Source organism: Struthio camelus, chromosome 2, assembly GCF_040807025.1.
Source record: "Struthio camelus isolate bStrCam1 chromosome 2, bStrCam1.hap1, whole genome shotgun sequence".
Lineage (NCBI taxonomy): Eukaryota > Metazoa > Chordata > Aves > Struthioniformes > Struthionidae > Struthio > Struthio camelus.
Window position 1 is genome coordinate 42,679,874 of NC_090943.1, and position 22,616 is coordinate 42,702,489.

Sequence of the window (22,616 nt, forward strand, 5' to 3'; positions counted from 1 at the left end):
AACCGCGTTTTTACATATGTGCAGCAGGACATAACTTCCTCAGAACTGAAAGGCTTATTTCCAGGCACAGAGTGCAGTTGCTGTGGCAGAATCATTTACTTAATTTGAGCTTCCAATTAAAAGGTAGCTACTTAAAGACATAGGTTGACCTGCTGTTAACACCTGTTCCTGGACAAACAAGAAGCCGCGACGTGACTCCCCCCCGGAACTGAGCAGAGTCTTTATAGTCTCACATCTTTAAAGCCAAGGAGTATTTTTATGTTCTTTGACTTCGAAATAATCTTTAAAAGCAAACAAATAAGAAACCGGAACGGTTTAAAAACAGCTGAGAACTGCAGGGTGTGGAAACGCAATAGTTAAGTCGACAAACTAGTGGCACCGTGAGGGGAAAAACGGGGCTTTTAAAGGACTTGAAGCCAAGGGGGGCCGAAGAGTGCGGCTTCTTCCGCGCCTCTCGGCGGCCCCTTTCCTCCTCCGGTTCCCGGCCGCGCAAGGCCCGCACCGGCGGGGTCCCCCGCGCGCAGCCGAAGCCGCCGCCGCCTTACGCGGGGGCGCACGGCCGCCGCCCGCCCATGCCGGCGCGCGCGCTCCCCCGCGGCTCGGCGCTGCGCTGCAGGGCGGGAGGCGGGGGCCGGCTCCGCGCTCCCCCCGCCCGGCGGGGCAGGAGCCGCCCGCGGAGCGGCCAGTCCCCTCCCTCCCCGGGGGGAGCAGCCGGCGGCGGCGGCGAAGGGGAGGGTCTAGCGCTCGGCGCACCGCGCCGGCAGAGCCGCACGGGCGGGCGGCTCCCGCCGCGCCGCGCCGCTCCGCGCCGCTCCGCGGGGATGGCGGAGCCTAGCGGCGCCGGGGCCGCGGCGGCGGGCGGTGGCGGGCCGCAGCAGGGCTCGCCGGCCGCCGGCGGGGTGGCCGCCGGGGGGCCGGCCCGCACCGCCGCCGAGAGCCCCGGGGGCCCCGGCTCGGCGCGCACCGCCGGCAAAAAGGCGCAGCTGCGCGCCGCTCCGCGGGCCAAGAAGCTGGAGAAGCTGGGCGTCTACTCCGCTTGCAAGGTACGGCGCCGGCCGCTGGCGCCCACCCGCCCACGGAGGGTGGGGATTGAGCCGGCTGGGGAGGGAAGGGAGGGCGGCAGGCGGTGGGGAAGGGCCGGGCGGGGGAGGCGGCGGCGGCCCAGCTGCAGCTCCGCGCTGCCGGGAACCGCGGAAGTGGTGAGGCTGGTGGTTCCTCCTCCGCCCGCAGCCTTCCAGCTAGGAGCGGCAAGAATAAGCCCGAAAGACGCCGAAAACAAGCCCTCGCGTGCAGCACCTCCCTCCTCCTCCTCCTCCTCCTCCCCCTGCCCCTGTCGATACGGGCAGTAGCGGACGTGCCCGTCCCGCTGCCTCCGCCCCAGCCCGGCCCCCGCCGGGGTCGCTCGCACTTGCACCGCTGGGTTGACGGCGCCGCGGCAGCTGCTCGCCGCGTAAACACCGCGCGGGGCCGTTGCGCCCCCTCGCCCCGGGGGAGGGGGAGGCGCGGGGCTGGGCCGGCCTCGCGTCCCGGCGGGGGCTGCCGCCATCCAAATGTCGCTGCTCCGAGCTGGCAGCGTCGCCAGCAGCTCTGGCAGAGGAGCAACGAGGCGCGGCCTCTCCTCTTGGGAAAGTTGTCCCCACTGGTCACGTCGGTGCGGGCACGGAGGCCTCTGTCGTCTCCCGCACTGGGCAGGCCTTCTCCGCTCACCTTAGTGACACTGCCCTGGGTTTCCCTCCCTGCATCTTTCCCTCTGCCTGGAATTTTCTTCCGGAGGGGAGAAGCAGGACTTGACTGTTGTTGGAGATTGAGAGAGCCTGGTCAGAGTTGCAGCCTTGCAGTCTTTGGAGGTCTGTGACCTCCAAACTGGTGTTGTCACCTGTGCACGTGCGGCTGGACTGCACTGCACACGGTGCAGGGCCAGTGCCCTCTAAGCATGGGCTGTCACCTGCGTTACTGCTTTCGTGACTATTCTTGGATGCGTGATGAGTCTGACACGTTCAGGATGGCAGTAGTGTCATGAAATCTTCTAGTAATGCTTTTGGCATAGCAAATAAGTGAGCAGTTTGTGAGAAAGTGTATTATTTACTTTCTTTGCTCCTTTACATCAGAACCCTCAGAAGGGCAAATGTTAAGTGAAAGGCCAACCTAAATGCTTAAATACGTGAGGAAGCGTTATAATATGGCTCTGTAGTCCTGTCTGGTGATGGGAAGTGCTTTAACTGTACTCTGAAAGCATGTTGCAATACTGTAAGTCATGTGAGGTCAAGTCAAGGAAACCACGCACACACTTCAATTTCTTAGCTGTTTACAAACATGCAGGAATCTCCTCTCGGGCTTTGGCATGTATGTGTGACGTTGCAAGAGACCACCACTGTTGGGAACTTAACAGAGCAGTTAGTGTGTTTGAAACCTGAGGTCCCCATAGAAGGATGGGTGACATGGTTCAAAACTTTCTGGTAGTGATTCCCCTCTGCCCCCCCCGGTATTTTAATGTTACCAAATTTTGCTATGCTGTTAAACAATGTTAGACAGGGAGGATGTGAGGTTTTCATGAGCTGTTGAGTGGTGTGTGTGTGTGTTTATGATTCTACCTTTTCCTTCCCTAGTCTGATCTTTTTTCTTTCCTTTATGGATCTCCAGGGGTGGGCACAGAGCTGTGGCAGCTTGTGTTGCAGGTGCTGTGTGTGTGTGGTAGTGTTACCAGCCTTCAGCTCCTGTCCTTCTGCGAGAAGTCAGGGCCGTGTCACTGCTGGCACTGCAGTGAGCTGAGAGTGCGCGACCTGTGGCTAGGGACACCCTGGAGCCTCTTTGTCCTTCCCTGCCAGGAGCCTGGCACAACCACAGAACTAAACACTACCCTGGGTTCAGATTAAAATGCAAAAGCAACCTTTGCTACCTCGCTTTTCTTCAGTAATTTAATAGCAGGCAGCGTTCTTTCAGGTTGCAAAACATAAGCAAGTAGACAAACAGGAAGCTTCTTGTAAACTAATCAAGCGGTTTTTCCTATGGGATAAAGGGGGAAGGATGGAGGAGAGCGGAAGAATGTGTTATTTTTCCTTTTGAACAACTGGCAGGTGCTCCACAACTACAGTACTTGGCTTGTAACGTTAGTGGTTTGCAAGAAGCTGTAGCAGTGCAGGGAATAACTTTGAACTTTCTTACTTTGGGCTGAAACTGATTCTATTTATTTTGTGCGTTTCTGTTTGTGTGTGAGAGAGAGACAGAAATCAAACACTCGCACCGCCTCCAATCTCAAAATAATGTAACTTATGTGTTTATTCAAGGGGCAGCCATGCGTGAGTCTTGTGTAAATATACAAAGAGCTGTTCAGGTTGCAGTGGAGAAACTATGCAGTGCCATCCTTAATGGTGGTGTCCTTCTCCCGCGGGAAACAGGAGAGGAAAACGCTGCTGCTTCAGCACATAAAGTTTAGTAGAAACTTAACCTCTGAGACGCTGAGAGGAGCAGAGGCAGAGAGCGTGTTCGTTAGGGCTGAAGAGAAGCAGCGCCAGGAGATGGGAAGAGGGCTGACACTGAGCGGCAGGTGGCTGGGCCTCGCTGGTGGCAGCAGCAATGTGCTGGGCCAGAGATAAGACTGTCCCGAGCAGGACCGCCGTGTGAGCGGGCTGCTCTGGCCCCAGGAGGGAACGAGCCCCCTTGTCACTCTAGCGATCCCTCTGCTTCAGCCTTTGGGAAGTGCAGGCAAAAACTGCAGGCAGAGACATCCTCGATGTGCATATAAACTCAGCAGAGCTAGACTGAGCATTTTGGAATAAGTTTAGGGAGCTGCTGCCCCAGCCTAGGACTATGGAAGAGTTTTGTTGTCATTGTTTTGGGATTTTCTTCTTCTGTTTTGTTTGGTTCTTGTTTCCCTGATAAAGAATTGCGACAGAAGAGTTGTAGTTGTTAGGCTTGACCTTTTCCCCCTGTGAAGAAGGTGGTCAGGGACAGAAGGGAGAGAAAAAGCTATTCCATGTGAAATACCTTTTTAAATGACACAGGTTGGGGGGAGGGCATTCTGAACAATAATATATATATTAAGAATTGGCACGGTTCTCATGAATTTGAGATAATACGTACTATTCCTGTATGCTTTGCAGGGCATTATTTGGCAGTGCTCTAACTGTAGAAATATGAATGGCTACATACATAGTTTTTATTTTTCCAGCGTGAAACTGAGCATTATGTGTGAGCTTGCCACAAATTCATGTAAAGACAGCACTATGTGATTTAAGCCTGTAAATAAATTTAATGAAAATATAGGAGGAAGTCTTACTGGCTTTCTTTTTCCCTAGTGGTTTACTGTATCTGAAAATACAGTCCCCTCTCCTGTCCCACTGGGAGTTTTTTTTTGTAAACAAGTTTAAATATGTACTATTTTTGTACACTAATATTTTCTGTAAAATTGATTATTTCTCATTTTATACACATTACAGTAGTGCTTGGATGCTTACAAATGTAATTAAGAGCCCAGTGGCCCACTTGCACAAATAGTAAGGAGTAATAAATCCTTAAAGACCTCATGCTTAAAAAAAATCCCTCAAAACATGGACAAAAGGGGAGAAGAACGTGATGAGATGATTTAGCCAAGGCCATGCAGCAGGTTCATGGCAGAATTTGAAGGGAAAACTGGTTCTCCCAGGCTGCAGACCAGGTGCTGAGCCTTGGTAGAGCGCACTGCTTCCCACTTGTCATTCCATGTTCTCATCCTGGAGTGACCCCTCTGGTGTTTTCTTGTTCCTATACAAGAAAACTAGTTCATAATGTAGCTCTGTATCACTGTTTCCTAACTTCCAGAAGGCAGATTAAGATGAGGCGGATTTATATTACTGCTGGACCCTGTATGGTGGGAGTACAGCTCCTTAAGATCAACTGAAGGTGTATTAAGGTCATTTTATAAATTGCCGAAGTATATAGGACACACAGAGGATATCTAAGGCTTTCTTATGATCATTTTCATAGTGGAGCAAATCTATTTTACAACGTCTTACAGACCCAATTAAAGTTCTTTCACTTAAATCAGTGATAAATTTCTTATTTAACTTAACTAGGTGGAACTTGGATCCTTATCACTAATAAAAAGCTTTATGTGGTAGCCTACATCTATTTTGTAGGTAAGAGAAACAGTGGAAAAAATAGGGACTAAAATACTTGGATTGATGAATAAAGGAAAAATACGTCCTTAAAGCTGAACATTGAACTGATTATTTTCCATTGTTAAAGACAAATGGATTTGCTAATTTCCTGATACATATGAGTAGATCTCTAAACACTGTCTAAATGTTTTCATATAGGGTATGGTACATTTGATTAACAAAAATACATTAAATCCATCAATGTTTTTGTTATGGTTTGTGTAAAGTTCTTTGTTAAAAGCATTAATTTGAGATTATTACTTATGGGAGAAAACCATTTTATAGTAGGATATGCTTCACAGCTTTTATGTTGGGAGGAAAAATAATTTGTCTAGAGTAGTTATGCTAGTTGGAAATAGGAGGTTGTGTTATGTTGGGTATGCACAATCTGTTGAGTGTGCTTTACATCTCAGTTACTCAGTTACTAGTATGATTTTTTGAGTTGAGAGCGCGGTACAATAGCTGTTTGGAAAGAAATCCAGTTTTAAGACTGTTCCGATCTTTTACTTTGTAAGTTAGCTTGAAGTTTGTGTCTTCCTACGCCCACTTCACCATGTGTAAAATGGGAAGAATATTTTAGCCCATAACCTACTGTAACGTTATTCATTTGTATTATTTGAACACCTCAGCCCTCTGAAAAGGGGCCTAGATGTTCAATGTTGTAACTTTCAAATGCTTTCCTTTCTAACAAAAATGTTAACAATGTATCTTAAAATATGCTGTTTTCTTTTGCTGTCTGTTTTTAATCTAGTATCACTATAGTCAGTATTTCAAAGAAAACAATTGACCAGACCTACTGCTTCGTTGTCCTTAAATTTTGGACAGTTTAGTTTTCTACACTAAAGCACTCCATGTAACATGGAAGATCGCAAAAAAAGATTATTGAAAGAATGGCATACAGTGCAAAATGTACAAAACTTCTACATAGTTTTTACTGAGGGCAGTCATTTGTAATTGTTATGTTTTATTATACTGCATTCATCCAATTTTATTAAAAATTGCCAATTAAGATACAGTTGTCATGGTCCTTGGTCTTGCAAAGATGGCATTCATTACCTTGCGAGCTTCAGGAAGGTGAAAGTCCCCCACTTTCTTCAGTCTCTTTATCAAAGCTCTGCAGATGTCCCAGAAAACAAGACTCCGAGGACTGGATGTACCAGTTCAAATGTTTCTCCTCCCTCCCCTCAAAACTATTTTTGATCTTAAATTAAGTTTTGGAAGAGGTGAAGTCATACTTTATTTTCTAATGAAAAGCAGATGACTGACAGAAGAAAGAAAAAAGCTGAAGATAGAGAAAGGAATGAATGAACAAAACACTGTGGAAGACTTGAAATAACTGCAATTTAAGCCACTGGGGAATGCGTACATCAAGTATTCAGTGTGAAATACTTGCACTGTCAAGACCTATAATGAAAGCTTAGTTTTAACGAGGACCTTTTCAGGTTGTGCTTCTCCTTTGTTTACAGAACTTTTATGCTGATTCTGGTGTTTTATAGAGAGAGTTTAAAAAAAAAAAAAAGCCCAACAGCTGAGAGGAGTTTGAGAAAGATCTCTGGAATACTTTGGGCAATACACATTAACGTCTACTTCAAAAAATCTGGCAAGAAGATACTACTAAGGGCAGGCAAAATCTGCCACTGAACACACTGTTTTTATTCTTCTGTGGGTGGGCTGATATTTATTTTTGGCAGTTTAACTGAGCCGTTATCACGATTCATACATCTGTTTGTTTGCATCCGTGCTGTTAATTATTGTGTGACACTAAAGTTTGTGTAGTTACTCACTGTTTATAGAGTTTAGGCTTTATAGTAAACATTATGTGGTGAACTTCTGAGAAATGTCTTCCACTCAGAGAAAAAATGCTCAAAATGCTTGTATTCTGTGTGTGTGTGTGTGTGTTTCATTGTGGTATGATTTAAGACAATTAATAATAAGCATTATGTTATGTTTATTATTTATGGTGTTGAACATTTGCCCTGAAAGCTGCATGGGAAGGATCAAATCTTACTTCCCCTAAAATAACATTCAGTCGTTTGTTTTCTGAGAACTTCTTTATGATTCTCTTGAATTTGCTTTGGCAATATTTTCATTTTCTAACAGTCGTCTTTCTGACAGTTTCTCTCCTTGTTTTAACTGTGAAAACTCTCACAGCAACGTTGTCTCTTCCACAAAGCAAATGTGGATAGCTTATTTGGCACCGGCTTTGTCTAGCTCCAGATGCTAATTGAGTATGTGTCGTCAAATCGCCTCACAGATGTCCAAAGTCTCCACAGCAGGATGTTTCCTTGGTTCACAGGTGTCGCTCAATCACTGACCTGTCTCTCTAGTCATTAAACTTTAATAGGTCTTGCAGGCTTGGATAACAAACAGAAGTAAATTTGGCTCAGTGTCTGTGAAACTGTAAGAGACAGTTTCTGCTGTAAAATAACATTGGGGCCTTCCTAACTTCTCTACCAATCCTATTACACATAGAAAGCATGATAGAAAATAAGATAAAATTCACCAGGATCTATATAATCCCTTCCAGACTGCAGTGTGAGGGTTTACATTTGTTTGTTTGTTTATTTTAATCTCCCTCATGCTTCCCCACATTTCATACTGAAATCTCCCTTGCGCCGCATCATAAACGCGTGTTGTAGTAGACAATCTACGCCCGTGCAGTAAGTTTGGAGGGCCAGTGGTCTCTGGCTATGTAGGTGGGAAGTATGTGAAGGGTGGTTTTACCAGGCATTTGCAGGTGATATTCTGAGTCGTTCTGGTGGCCTCGGCTCCCTTCTCACGTAGCCATTTGCCTCTCTTCTCGCATGCCAGCCCACACTAAATGGACTCGCCACGAGTCCATCCAGGTGAATTCTAAAGCATCAGAGAGGGTAGAAACAATATGTGGTGCTCAGCAAAACGTAGGTAGCAGCTTTCTTAGTGCTCAGGTTGCTGAATGTCGAAATTGGGTTGGAAGAGCAATTTACCATCAGCCTGCAAAGCTGTCAGTCTCGGGAACTGTCAAGCCATGTTCTTTTCTGCTTCTCTTAGGTGCCTCTTCCTTAGGTGAGATGGGATTTAGAAACATAAAAGGAAAATGAAAGGGGTTCCTGAAATAGATTGCATTACGTATGTTCAGAATCCATTTGAAAAATGACACAGTGATGCTGGATATATTAACATCACAATTTTTCCTACCAAGAGTGTTTCAGAGCCATAAATATTATGCAGCAGTTGGCATACTTTCCTCACTGAGGTCTTGGCACTGCAAATTCGTGAGTATCTTGTTACAGCCCAGTGCACAGATATCTCTGAACAGTAGAAAGGGATGCTTTTCTTCTAATTAGGTCTTCAAATAGGAACACGAATGCCGTTTGAAGAAGCTTGCCGTCAAAATAACTAAAACCCCTTGGATATGCAGAAGAAAATCCTCTCCTATAAAGCTGCTTTTTGGCTGACTAGAATTGGTATTTCGGGCTTACGAATGATTTGAAACATGATTTTGAAACCCTCTCCCTTAGCTGTGCTCTGCCGGTGTTGTTTCACGGTCTGTGTGCATAACTAACATTTCCAGTGTAAGCAGCAGGTTTGCTGGTGGGGTCACTGCCTCTGGCATTTGTTGCCTTTGAAGAGCTCGCCAAGCCTTGCCTTGGACAGCTTTGAGTAGTGCAATCATTGTTTGCTTATTCCTGTTTTTGCTTGTGTCGTCATGTGCTTATTTTCAGTTGTAGGATCCCTTGTTGTCAGCGCAGCTGATAACATAGCTATATATATGCTTTGCCTATTGGATAACTTGTTTGTATTTAAATCATTAAAAGTGTCTAGATGGCAGGATCTGTAAGTGCTCATATGTGGGCTTTCAGTAAGGAATTAGGCAGTGTTTGAGAATGTATTTTTCTGAGCAGAGTTTGGTTGCCAGAACTATGTTAATCTTTCTGTTTGAGGTACTATTATTTTTTTCTAGCAAATAAAGTCTAGCTATGTGGTAGATGAACAAACTTGTAATTAATAATGCTACTTTTTATTACTCTTGAAATAACACTATTTCAGCAAGCTCCTGTTTTTTATAGTATTGATACTCTTTTATGTTGATTTCAGGCTGAGGAATCCTGTAAATGCAATGGCTGGAAAAACCCCAATCCACCTCCTACCCCTCCTCGGGCAGACCTGCAGCAGGCAGTTGTTAGCCTTACCGAGCCGTGTCGCAGCTGTAGTCATGCGCTAGGTAAGCTTTTTGCTTTCTCCTGAAATCCAGGTGTTCATACTGTTGCAAGGTAAAATTCAAGATGACATGTCAGTACCTAGAATGATGTTATGATTGGACATTTAATGTTCAATGTCCGATCAATGTTCCAGTGTTAATTTGGATTAACATACGTTGGGAATACCCTAAGGTGATTTTCAAAGAAATTGAACTGAGGCACAACTTCTAAAAATCCATGTACTAACTTCCAAAAATCCATACATCTTAAGTTGTTAAAATGCCAATGCATTGCTAAGCTACCCATAACAATTTTAATCTTTCATGTAGCATTTATTAACCTTGTATTTTTTTCATCTGCCAGGTGCTTTATTCATGACACAAGTGACTATAGTGGATGTAAGCTGTATTCCATTTTCCTGCAGTAGAACAAACTGTAAAATATTCTTGGACATTCTTAAAGCAAGTGCTCTTACCTACAGAAAAAAACATACATTTTCTGCATTAGAGGAAATGACACTGGAGTTGCGCATCTTAGGATTATCTAAGCTATTGTGCTGACAACTTGCATAACTTGGAAGCAACTGCTCAAAATCCACTGTTAACTTCTGGTTTTCTTTTTTTCTAGGTAGACTAAAACAAGGATTTGTAACTTGGCATAGCCTGAGAAAGAATAATGCATCATTCTCACTGGTTAAAAAAATGCAGTTATCTAGACAAAAAGCTGATGACTCTTTGTGCCTGCATTAGCAAATATTTAATAAAAGTGAAACTATGATAGAATTCAAAACTTCTTGAAAAGAAGTAGTTGCTTTTTAATTGTTGTTGATATGTCCCAGAATTGAGAACAGTGAAATAAGAAGAAGGAAGTGTAAGACCCTCAGAATGGACTATTTATGTATTTGTTTTTGCAAATAATACTCTAAGTTGTGTGGAATTATTCAGTCGATTTTCTGAGCATAGGATTTATTTATATTCTTGCTCCATTCTCTTTGTATGCCCTCATTACATTTAATGTATTTATGGGCTTTTCAGCAGTTTGCTTTCCTTTATTTATATCCAAGGTCTATGGTTTTGCTTGCAGAAGATTAACAAAAGCATAGTATCACAGAGACTTCAGTGACTTTAGCCAATTTACTTTATTCAGCTTTTTATCATGCACTTTCTCTGAGCTGCCTTTGGTTATGCAGTTACGCAGTTAAAGTAGCTTGTGTTATCCCTCCCTTTCATTCCTGGCATTTGAAGACAGAGTGTTTTTTGGGGGGGGGGGAGGGGCGGGAGGAAGTATCTTGCAGGGGTATTAATTCCATAGTATAGTAAATTGTTCAAATGCGACCACCCAGAAGTCAAGGTAACTTTCAGTATTTTTATGGAAAAAGGTTGGAAATGGCTTCTTAGGCTGATGCTTTCTCCATTTGGTAGTATGAGTCCAAGGCTTCTTTACCATGTTATCTAATGCAATGCTCATCTAGGAGGAATTCATTACTTTAACAAGATCAGAACTGACAGCTGGGATTATTAAACTTTCATGTTTTGTTCAAGGACTGAAATGAAATCATTTTATTCTGCCTAGAATGCTGCATACTTGTAATTAAAGAAAGCCTATGCTGACCATCTTACTTGTAGATGGAATTGTTCAGAGCTTAAGAGAATACATCATAAATGCTCATTTAAGTGGAAATGAATGCAGGTACCTTTTTAGTGTTCTGCGCCACTGAAGGAAGCTGTCCTTTTTAGTTGAAGCTGCATAAATTTGTGTAATTTAAATGGTTTGACAGATGTCATACCAAACTTTCCAAAACAAGCATCTTTGCTGAGCAGCCAACAAATATGATCATTTTCAAGTCAGATTTTGTTTCTCCCCACTTATTTTCCCCTTAACGAATCAGATTTATGATTAAAATATCTTAACCAGTCCTAACCACACCATCGTATTTAGGATAATATGATAATTATCCAGTAAGTAAATACTGTTAAAGGATGTAAAAACAAATATGCTCAATCTTTTCAAATATGCTCAATCTTTTCAAATATGCTCAATCTTTTCAAATATGCTCAATCTTTTCAAATATGCTCAATCTTTTCAATTGTTTTCCTTTGGTTTTAAAAGATATTTTCTTGACATTTCAGAGCAAAAGATGCGCATACCACTTACATTGTCTTGGAATCAGCTAAAATTAGTACTTATTGTAATGCAAATGTCTGGTTCCAGGAATTGATTTTTGTTTTAAATTTTCTTCTCTCTTCCTGGGGCCAGTTGTTCAAACCAGCTTTAGATGAATGTCCCACTTTAAACCTCCAACCTCAAAAAATCGCCTATGTGGAACTATATTTGCTTTTGGAGGTGATAGAAGAAGCTTGTTACTTGCAAATTATGACATCTTGAAAGATGCTTTTTTGCAAACTTCTGAATAAATGGACATGTACAGCCTGCAAAAGCTTTGTCCATATAATGTGCGCAAAGTATCGTTTGAACTTACATGATATGAAAGTATTTGAAACTTGCTCATTGATGTCTAGTTTAAAACAGAAAGCTGGTTTGGTGAGCTGATAGGTTTTTTTTTTTTTCCCCCTTTTTCACAGCACAAGGTACTACTTGTATCAGCAGGTGGATTATATAACTGATAAAGTTTCTTGATTAAATCCCCATCTCCAAAGCACAGTTCTTCTTGGACAAACCTCTCTATAAGTAGTTACTTATATCACAATGTATTAATACAAACAGGTGGGACTGGAGAGCCCTTTAGGTGTGGATACGCACTGTGATTCCAGTCAGTTGTCTTCCCTCTGCTGTGGGAATTACCATCCGTGGACTATCTTTATAAACTGCTCAGATGTGACATATTTAAGGAGCCTCTTTTTTTAGTTTTTTTAGGTTTTTTTAGTTTCTTTGGTTTTGTTTTTGTTTAGCTGCTCATGTTTCTCATCTGGAGAATGTGTCTGAAGAAGAAATGAATAGGCTCCTGGGAATCGTGCTGGATGTGGAGTATCTGTTCACGTGTGTCCACAAAGAAGAAGACGCAGACACTAAGCAAGTTTATTTCTACCTGTTCAAAGTAAGCTGAACTTGCATGGGATCTTTTTTTTTTTTTTTCTCCTTTTTCACACCTAATTTCACTGTTCACTGGCCCCTTATGCATGTATTGACTTTATTTTGCGAGAGTTTTTCTTCTCTCTGGTGTAAAGGTATAATGGCTCACCGTGAGCCAGACTTTGTGGTGCTTGCAGTATTCAGTCTCTTACGCCAGAAGTCATCCTGACGGTGTCAGAAGCTGACCTTAAGTCCTATCTATAAACTCTGTATGCTTCCATCTCCCAGCCTTACCTTCTTCACTTACAAATCAAGAAAAGTCAGTAGATATAAATGCTAGCATAGCTGCCTGCACGTGTTCAGAGCAGCCTTTTATATCCATTTCAAGGGATATATGAAGCAATACACAGTGAGGTACCTATAACTTTAGATGACTAAGCCAACAGACACAGAGCAGATTTTCAGTACTGCTTGTAAAGTGTTGCACAACTGACTTCCATTGACCTTACGAATGTAATACGAATGTAATCTTCTAAAAATGTATATATTCTTAACAGCTTTTGAGGAAGTGCATTTTACAGATGGGGAAACCTGTAGTAGAAGGATCTTTGGAAAGTCCCCCATTTGAGAAACCTAGCATTGAAGAGGTAAAAAATGAATATATGTGGTGTTTTTGTTTGTTTGGTTTTTTTTTTTAATGTTGTCCTTTCTGTAGCCGTTGGTTTTGAAAATATGGCATTTCAGGCAGTTTGCAAATGTTACACTATATTACTTAGGACAAAGATTGAATCTGAAAGAGACTTCTGTTCCCTTTTAATATTGATATAATAGTTACATTATTTGATTTCTCTCATCATTCATCTTATGCATTAATTGGCATTTTTTTGTGGTTTTAAATAATGAAACTGAAAATGCTACTTTTGTGCTTGGCAGCTCTAATCTTTCTCTGTCCCAAAAGATGAAAAACGTTGTTGAGACTTTGAAGTTCAATATTAAAATAACTTTTGTCTTCAGTGAAGTCGATGAAAATGTTACAATCCAATTTAGTGAGATTATAGTCTCCTCTTTCAAAGTGTACACAGCAAAAAACAGCTAAAACAAAGAATAACTGAGGCTTTTATGAACCTCTCAGCAGATAAAGAACATATGAGATTCAGATTTTGATTTACCAAGTGCCAAAGAATGCACTTCTGGCATGCCAGTAGACTCATTAATTCCAGTGAGACTATGTAGAAGCTTAAATACCTCACTGAGTTAGGAACTGCATGTTTTCCTGTTGGTGGACGGGATATTTTAAATGTGAGGACTCTGTTATATGTAGGAAGTGCTTCCTTCCAACGATCAGTTTTTATAACATAGCAAAAGAGAGTTTTGATTTTACTGAATTTTTACAAAGACTTCACCTTTTGTTCTCCTTTGGTTTGAGTAGAAACAAACAATCAGGGCATGTAATATTATACACCCCAAAGCCTTAAAATATACTACTAAAAAGGTTTTGTACTAAAACACACACACATATACGTGTACGTATATGTGTGTATATAGTCTATATATTTTCCACATTCTTCCTACTGATCAGTTTGCCTAAGAAGGTAAAGCATTAAGATTAAAGGGTAACTCTTTTTACAGTTTATTTTGAAAAAAGTTTTCCCTTACGGTAGACCGATATTTTTCAACCACTTGTTTTTAGCAGTTCAGCAAACTCGTTCACACAGAACTGTTTGCTAAGCAGCAGTCTTACATGTGTCTTGTAAGATGTATGTATTGCAGCAGGTTACTGTAGTTGCACGTTTTACCTATCCTTAATAGTACTTTTAAAGTGGGCGGTATACCAAGTGCAATGAAATGACATACTTGTGCAATACTGCTGTTTCTTGAAGAAATAATACACTCAGGGACTTTCTACTAAAGTCTTTGGCTACAAAGTCTGAATCTACTGTTAAAAAAATAGCTAGAGAGGTTTTTAAGTGATGAGGAAGTAGAGAAAAGTACGTTTACAGAGGAAATGAATAAATCGTGCAGCATGGTTATCAGCAAAATTGTGCGTAAGGGAGCATATGGAAAAAAAAAACCTCTCAATCTGTCTTTCCCATCAAAATTTTTCTGCTTTGAAAAGCAAGAGAAAATAACTTTGTCTCTCCCTCTAAGTTGACTGCTGGAGTAGAAAAAAAATATTTGAATGCTCCTGATGCTCTGTACAGGAGGATTGGCTTGATGCAGTTACACATGTAACAGAGCAAGGAGTTCAATCTCCAGTGTTTGTTTTCTTTCCTGTGCAATACAATTCAGGGTTAATAACTGAATAATGTGCGAGGACACACCTACTAAAAATATGGTTAAATATTTAAACATCATTTTCTTTTTCTGTTTCAAGGGTGTGAATAATTTTGTGCAGTACAAATTTAGCCATTTACCCTCAAAGGAAAGGCAAACAATAGTTGAACTGGCTAAAATGTTTCTGAACCGCATTAACTACTGGCACCTGGAGACTCCTTCTCAGCGAAGACTGAGATCACCCAACGATGATATTGCGGAGTATAAAGTGAATTATACCAGGTAATGGTGCTTTTGCTTGTTACAAGTCTTGCTTACAGCTACAACATATATGCATTTCAGGAATACACCAGTACCTGTGGATCGTAGTTGAGCCATGGGTGTTCTTGTAGTCACTGGCCGTCAGAGTTTCACACGTGTTTTTGTGTTTTGAGAGGTGTGCTTTATCAGCCAAGAACATAGATATAGTTCACAGCCCTCTAACTCCAACAACTCTGTAGTAACTCTTGTGTTTGCAAAATTGCTTTCCGTCTGATTAAGATATGTGCCTCATAAGCTCCTTATTTCATATACTACAATTCAGGAGGGCTGTTATCCGACTTAAAATAAAAAAAAAAAAAACGAAATATCAACAAAAAGCATCACAGATTGAAACCGAATCACAGAAGGCTTGAAAAATGAAAATGATTTCGTAAGTGTTTGAGTGATAAATAGCTAAAAGATATTAATAGGCTCCTTAAAATGATTTAATTTATTTGACCTTTTAATACTTTATTCAGAATTCAAAGGAATAACTTTGACACTGAGGGAAGAAGAGCTAATATAAAAAGCTAGATCTTTTAAAATTTTGCTCTTTTAATAAAAATAGCACAATATCTTTTTCAGTTAATTTAGAGACAATAGTTAATGGTTTTATAAGCAAATCTGTTCCAAGGACTGATGAGAAATATTTTTTCTGATTGACAATGAGTATGGTCTTCTATCCATTTTCTGGTGGCCTTTCATCTGAAAAACCTAAGCTCCGTAGACTGTATTGGTAGAAGCTGGTTTGAGACTGTGTTTGGTAGCAGTAGACTGTGCTTTTGGCTTCCTATGAGATCAAAAAATTCGGTGGCACTGGGAGGCAAGGCACTGGTCTGTATATGTTCACTCTGCTGGTTCACATCATTACAAAAAATTGGTGGAGGTTAACTGTTTACTGGTGCACCCTGACCTGCCATAAAGCCTGTCTGTGCAGCATTAACCCATCAAGATTTGTCTGTGCGTTGCAATGTGAAACTGTCATGAACACCATGGCATGGTGTTCTGGGTAATTTGACAAAAATGTGGTAGTTTGCCCAGATGGTCCAGATCCCGTTTGTACTACTGGGAGATGTGGCCATACACGGAGCTGTCACTTCACATAACTACCTGGCACAAAGGAGAGTTACTGATAATCTAATGGGGCTCTTAAAATTGTGTTTAGTGTGCTTTTGTCCTCCATTTGTTTGTGATAAAGATGTCAGATAGCCAGAATCGGTAGGGGTCAACTTTTATTAAAAGTCAGTAGTTCACACTGGGCTCTGGTTGGTGACTTCTATTGCCAATTATTTTGTTAACTGCAGTTTCTCAAACCTTCCTGCTCACAGTCCGTAAAGCTCCTGTAGTGCTGCCTCTTTCCATCTAATTCTAATTTCAGTATGAGCTTCGCCCTTTCTCCAAACTCACTCCCCACTGTATTGCTAGAGGCATTGCTATGGGTGCAGAGGAAGCAGCTCTGCAGAAAGTAATAATTTGAGAGAAACTGCTGTGGATCTGGGTGAGAAAAACACAGTGCAGAATCCAGCATAATCTGTTCACACCCAGATATCCAGTTCTTGGCTCTCTCTCTCTCTCTCTCCTTTTTTTTTTCCTTCCCATTCCCCTCTCTCATGGATGGAGTTTTGGTAATGGTTGTAATCTGATTTTGTTAAAGCTAGGGATATCATTGGCTGTGTTCACTTATGTATAGATATTAAAATCATGATTGTAGAATTAATAAATATAGTGACCCAACATAGTCAAAGTACTACAGATTAACCTTTTCAGTACCATGACCCCTTTCTAAGAACAGTAACAGGAATTTATATATATAGAAAAGATAAAACACACACATACTTATTAACGCAAAACTTGCTATGGAGAGAGTTACTAGTAAATGAAAGCATATCAGGTTGAGATATAAAGGGAAGAAGCCAGCTGGTGGGAGACCAGGCTGGAAGACCAGTCAGATTGGGGTGGAACTAATTAGAAATGTTGTCCCTTTTACATATAGCCGGGGAAATGTGGGAGTTTAAAGAGCAGAAAACAAGGCACAGAGCAGGCTAAGGGTGAAGTCTTTGGAGCCACTGGCGGCAGACACAGGAGGCCAAACGGCTGAGTTGTAGGGAAAATCCTTGACGTCAACACACATTTTGTGTGATATATGATTACTGTCTGGTGCAAGAGCACTTTGTAGAAACCAGAGTGCAGAGAAAAAGAATATATGGAGACTTAAGATGACTTGACTGTCATTTCTCTAAAAAGCTGGGCAATATAAATGCTGCTTATCTCTATGCAAACCTGATATAGAACTGGTTTATACAGTCATTTATCCATCACTTGCATTATAAATGATGGAGGTAGTGGTTCCATTGCGTCAGCTTATTAATACGTATTTTAGATGATGATACTTATCTGTCTTTTCTCCCTCTTACAGGTGGCTTTGTTACTGCAACGTCCCTCAGTTCTGTGACAGTCTACCTCGGTATGAAACCACGCAGGTTTTTGGTAGGACGTTGCTTCGCTCTGTTTTTACCGTAATGAGACGGCAACTACTGGAGCAGGCTAGGCAAGAGAAAGACAAACTTCCTCAAGAGAAACGAACGCTAATCCTTACCCATTTTCCGAAGTAAGAGGTCACAACTCGGCTGCATTCGTGGTTAACTGGTAGTATGCAACTTTCACATGAAAATGAAAAAAATGTGATTAGTTCTCCTACCTACAGCTTACAATCATTTATTCAGCGACAAATAAATATTGCAGCTTTTTTCTGTCATAGCTTGAACTAGTGTATTTTATGTATGCCACTGCTTGTTATATATGTAATGAATACATGTTGGCTGCTTGGCTTTGCCCTAGGGCTTTACTTTATAAGTAAGACTATTTGTCCTGCCTGGGGGATTGTGCTCATTGCCAATTAGAATTTATTGCTGGTCACTTATATTCTTTTCAGTACTCCTTGGAAGCAACACAGGTCCAGATCTCCAAAAACATATGTTTTGCTGTTCCATCGTAAAAGCGGAACGAAGCATAATTTGAGACTTGTACTACAGTTTATTTACAGTTAAGAATTTCATTTCCATTCAGCCCTGTAATAGGGAACAAAGTAGTTCCTCCGCCAGCCCACAGAAGGGATCTGTGCATTTAACAAAGAACAGAGCAGTCAATATAAAGCTGCATCTATGAGCCCTAAACTAATGAAATTAATAGTGGCAGCTTGTTTCAGTAGTGGCACGTTGACAGAATCTCTCTCAATTAAACAGCAATATTCACATCTTGAGGTATACAAGAGAATGGGTTGTCTCAGAAAGTCCTCTGCTTTTGCAGTCCTTAATGTCAAACATTGTACTGGCAGTTAAAGGAGGTGCTGACGACTAGATTGTTCACGGTATGTTTTCTGTTAAAAGAGCCTATCTCTTCAAAAATATCCTTATTTTGTGATGGTGGCTTGGCTCTCCAGTCCCTGTGTTAAAAGTTTGCCCTCTCTTACAACAAGGGAACCGAGTCTACAAGCAAGATGGTGACACTGGTTCTATGCAAATTGCTGCCTGGTGGCTTAGTGCTAATGGGAATGAAAAACAATATCAACTTGCCAAAGTTGAGTAGAGCCAGGTTTTGCTGTTCCTTACTCTTACTAATAACGCCTTTTACCACTTCAGAGAGAGTGGACTTTGTGTGGAGCAGTGTTTGGGTATATCTGGGTGTAGGATCATGATCTTGCCCTAAAATACCTGTAAAAAGGATATAATGCTGCGCTGATGCGAGGAGCAGATTTGTGGAGGACAGGCCCCCTGTTTCCTCTGCATAGTATGACCCTGAGAAGTGATTTGAAAAGAATAATTCACTGCAGTTCCTGCTAATGTTCTGAGGGGCGGGAAAAAAGAAAGAAAAGCATCATTTGCCAATTTGTGTGGGAGATAGGAACAGCGTCTTAAATGTGTTAAGGGCTGTGCTTCCCTGGTGTGTTTGCATCTCTGTCTCCGGGCATTGGGATGAGCTACCACGGACGAGTTGCCGCTGCACGGGGTACCGAGTGCTTTTCGGAGCAGCCCCACTAGCCCTTCTCCAGCAGGGTGGGTTTCCCCACGTCGGTCCCCAACGTGGATTTCCCAGCCTGTGGGCGGCTGTGGTTCGGAAGCGGTCTTTTAGGGACTCATGACACGGCTGTGAGTGTGCAGTCAGCAGTACAGGTGACTAATACCCCTCTTAACTGAGCCAGATATTAGACCATCAAGAGAAAGGAGAAGTGCTAACTGAGGAGGCTTTTCAGGGTCTCAGTTTTCCGAGCCCCTTTGGCACAGCGATGCTGATGCAAGCGCGTGTACGTGGTGTCTGGCCGTGCCTGGGAAAGCAGTCGTCAAGGGGTCAGGCTGCAGCGTCTCTGCTGCTTGCCAAGGCAGCCTTGCTAAGGTTTAACTTGCGCCTCTGCTTTGTCAGTGGTGGTCCAGGAGCTGTTGTAAACTTTTAAGCTGTTATCGGCTGTCTAGGTAGCCGCTAACACCACACGTGCTGTGCTTGGGTATAAATGTGCTTTATGTGACGCGCAACAGTAGGACTTGTTCCTGAACGTCCTTACTGTATTTGGAAAGTCTTACTCCGCGGTCCTGTTGATTTAATTTGGACAGCTGCTGTACATGCAGAGGACTCCAGAGGGTAAAGATGTGTCAAGTCAACTTCTGCTCCGAGAAGCCCTTTTGTGCAAAGTAGGATAAGCAGCGATCGTGCCCTGATCGCCTGAAAGGGAGTCGCTGTATTGGCCCTGTGGAGGCAGGCAGGCTGCGTCCTCCCATCTGTGGGATTTCTCTCGTGTGTAATGCTAAGAGAGGTTTAAAATCATGCTGTTTCTATAAGTGTACCAACTAAAATTAAAAGTACTGTCGTGCAAGCCCTAATGTGCAGTTAAATGTGATGGTGGCGCATTTAAAGGAGTGAAAATGTCTTCCTAAGAGCACTGTTAATGACTAACACTGTTGGGATTTTGTAAGTCTGTAAGTGGCAGAAAGCAAGTACATCTGCCAAATACGGGTTTATCGGCATGAACAGACTTTTTTTGTCATCCTTGTATAACATCAGTACCTTCCCATTTGTGAACTCTTTCTTGTTAATGCTCTTTTTTGTTCTGTAAAAGTAGTTTCTAATTGCTCATTTCTGCCTTTTCAAATTCAATAATTATTGCTTATAATCAAACATCAGTTTTCATAGGTAGAAGCACTGTACCCAGATAGACGTTTAATGTCTAATCTGACTCTCTTTTTTCTAATAACAATCCTATTATGTTAACGTTTCCTATGTTTTTGTGCCTAGGTTTCTGTCAATGCTGGAAGAAGAAGTGTACAGCCAGAATTCTCCCATTTGGGATCAGGATTTCATGGTGTCTACATCCCGAACTGGCCAACTGGGAATCCAGACAGGTACTTTGTATTTAGTAAAGGATTGGGGAACACCTGAGAGTATAAAATCCACTACAACGTGTCTGTGCAAGTGATAAATTCTGAGCAAGGAGACTTAGATGTGCAGCTTTTATATATAGTAAGCTGTACTAAAATTGGCCCACGTCAAGTGGGCACAGATATTTGACTCTCTGGTGCTTCTGCATGTTCTGATAATGAAACAAATGTGCGTGTAGAGCAGGCTGCTGAGGCATCTCACCCTAGTATTTAGGTGGCGCAAGTGCGCTGAATATGGACAGTGAGAATAATTAGCAAGTACATGGCTGATGTGGGTGACTTGCTGGACATTGGTCCCTTGCAAGATGTCCCAAGCTCTCTCTCCAACTCCCTAGCAGTACATTATCCTCTGCACCAGCTGTCTCATTGCCTTTACACATATTCCTTTGACTTTCTTGTTTTTGAAGAACTTTTCCTTGAATTGTTTCTGATTCATATGACCAGTGTGTACCTCAGCAGCTATTTTGCAGCTCTACTCACTTTTCCTCAGAGTTAGGGTACCTCAGAGGTCTATAAGTCATCGTTAAAATTGCGGGAAGACAATGGTGTAGTTTTCTTTTACTTTCTCCTTCTTACTCTCCTTTCTGTGCAACTGTATGTAAAATCCGTTCATACAGCTCAGAAGTTGTGACTTCAATTTTCGGTGTGCTGGGAAGTGAAGACTGGAGAAATTTAATTCCGTGTTTTGTAACGACTGCTGATTATCAGTTAATGAAATCGTCATGCTGACATTTTATCTGATAATGGATTTGCTGGTGTAGTGGAAAAACTTGCACTGTGACAGATACAAATTTTTGTGAAAAATTCCTGGTTTGCTTTATGAACTGATGAATTTGGCCTTAGGCACATGTTCATTACAACTCTAAAATAATCTTACTCACAGCGTTCGTTCTATCATGTAATCTTCAGCAGTGCTTCAGTTTTTAATGTGTTCCTCTCAGGCACTGGATTCGCAGCATGAAAATAGCACAAACAGAGAGGCTAGCTGTTGCTGGTGATGCCATCAGGATAAACACGTGCAAAGAGAAAGACTGCAGGTGTTCAGACTATGAGCTGGCACCTTATCCGCCTTCCAAAGTCCTGACACAAATGATGAAAGCTAGATATTTTGGGATGGGTTTGTTCTGTTTTGTTCTATTTTTTAATTTAGAGAGAGAGAGAGAGAGATGACAGTGTGCGGCTTTTTGAAAGACTAATTTCATCCTCTTAACTGGTGCCCCCTTTTACTGAGTTTGGTTTGTGCAGCCAGTCTTTGAACACTGTTTAAGTGGACAGCTGAGGTTGAATGATGAGCTCTTACTTTTCAATAGACCCCTACAAAAAGTCCTTTGATAAGGCTGAACACCAGCTGGCTTGGCAGGTATGTGAAGGAATTTTTTTTCTTAACTTGTGCCCAGCACTGTAGAACAATAAAGCCTGATATTTGCAATGAAGTAGAACTAACTCTGTCAACCAATTAACTCCGTCAATACAATCCCATATTAGGTGACAGTTTAGAAAAATACATTGAGATAACGCTCAAGTATCTCTGCTTGCCCACCAGTGGCATTGCTTTGTTGCACAAAGTTATCTGTCACTTTGCAGTGGATGGCTGTGGACTTGGGTCCGTAGTGGTAACAGTGGTTCAGCCAGCACCATACTGAATTCCTTGTCCTGAATCTTTCTTTTATGCCATTGCAGTTATCAGTCCTCCTCCTGTTGCAAGATCTGTTTCATACACTGCAAGTCCTTCATCTTTGGAGCAACCCAACAGTGGAAATATGAGTCCTGCTTGCAAAGTTTCTTCTGTCCTTGACCCCAACCTAGGTAATGGAGAGGGAGACTCACATTTTGGCTTCTGTCAATGTTATCAGTAGTTACTGTATGATGGTAATCAATTGTGTTCACTGTGCAATAGCGACTTTGAGGTCTTTTTGCGAAGACACACATGCGCATCCTTTTTCTCCACTGTGGCAATGTTTAAATAGTAGAAATAGGACTTATATTTAAAAAATAGTCAGCTTATTTAAATGCAATTAAAATGGGAAAGGTCTCCACATGACACAAATGTTGTGGGAAAGCACTTTACCTTACGTGGGTAAATGTGTTACCACCCATGAAAAAAGGTTATGTCTAAAAAAAGAAAAAAAATGGCAAATGTTACTTTTTAAAAAATCTTTCAAGGTGTTGAAATTGCAACCTTATGAAAGATCAAGAAAAGAACACACAACTAGTTTTAAATTTAGTCTAACTGAGGTCAGGTTAAAAAAGAGTTTTAGTGGAAAAGTTGC

At 41.9% G+C, this 22,616-nt stretch overlaps 1 protein-coding gene across 1 annotated transcript in view; it reads left to right on the forward strand.

Moving 5' to 3' along the window:
- The first annotated feature begins 821 nt into the window (after positions 1-821).
- The window catches only part of KAT2B (lysine acetyltransferase 2B), a 43,719-nt gene continuing 21,924 nt past the window's right edge, over positions 822-22,616 (forward strand). The window contains exons 1-8 of the mRNA XM_068935396.1: positions 822-1,043; positions 9,213-9,339; positions 12,226-12,371; positions 12,904-12,993; positions 14,721-14,902; positions 17,337-17,528; positions 20,204-20,310; positions 22,027-22,152. Of these exons, the coding sequence (XP_068791497.1) occupies positions 822-1,043; positions 9,213-9,339; positions 12,226-12,371; positions 12,904-12,993; positions 14,721-14,902; positions 17,337-17,528; positions 20,204-20,310; positions 22,027-22,152 (1,192 nt within the window). The remainder of the gene's footprint in view (positions 1,044-9,212; positions 9,340-12,225; positions 12,372-12,903; positions 12,994-14,720; positions 14,903-17,336; positions 17,529-20,203; positions 20,311-22,026; positions 22,153-22,616) is intronic.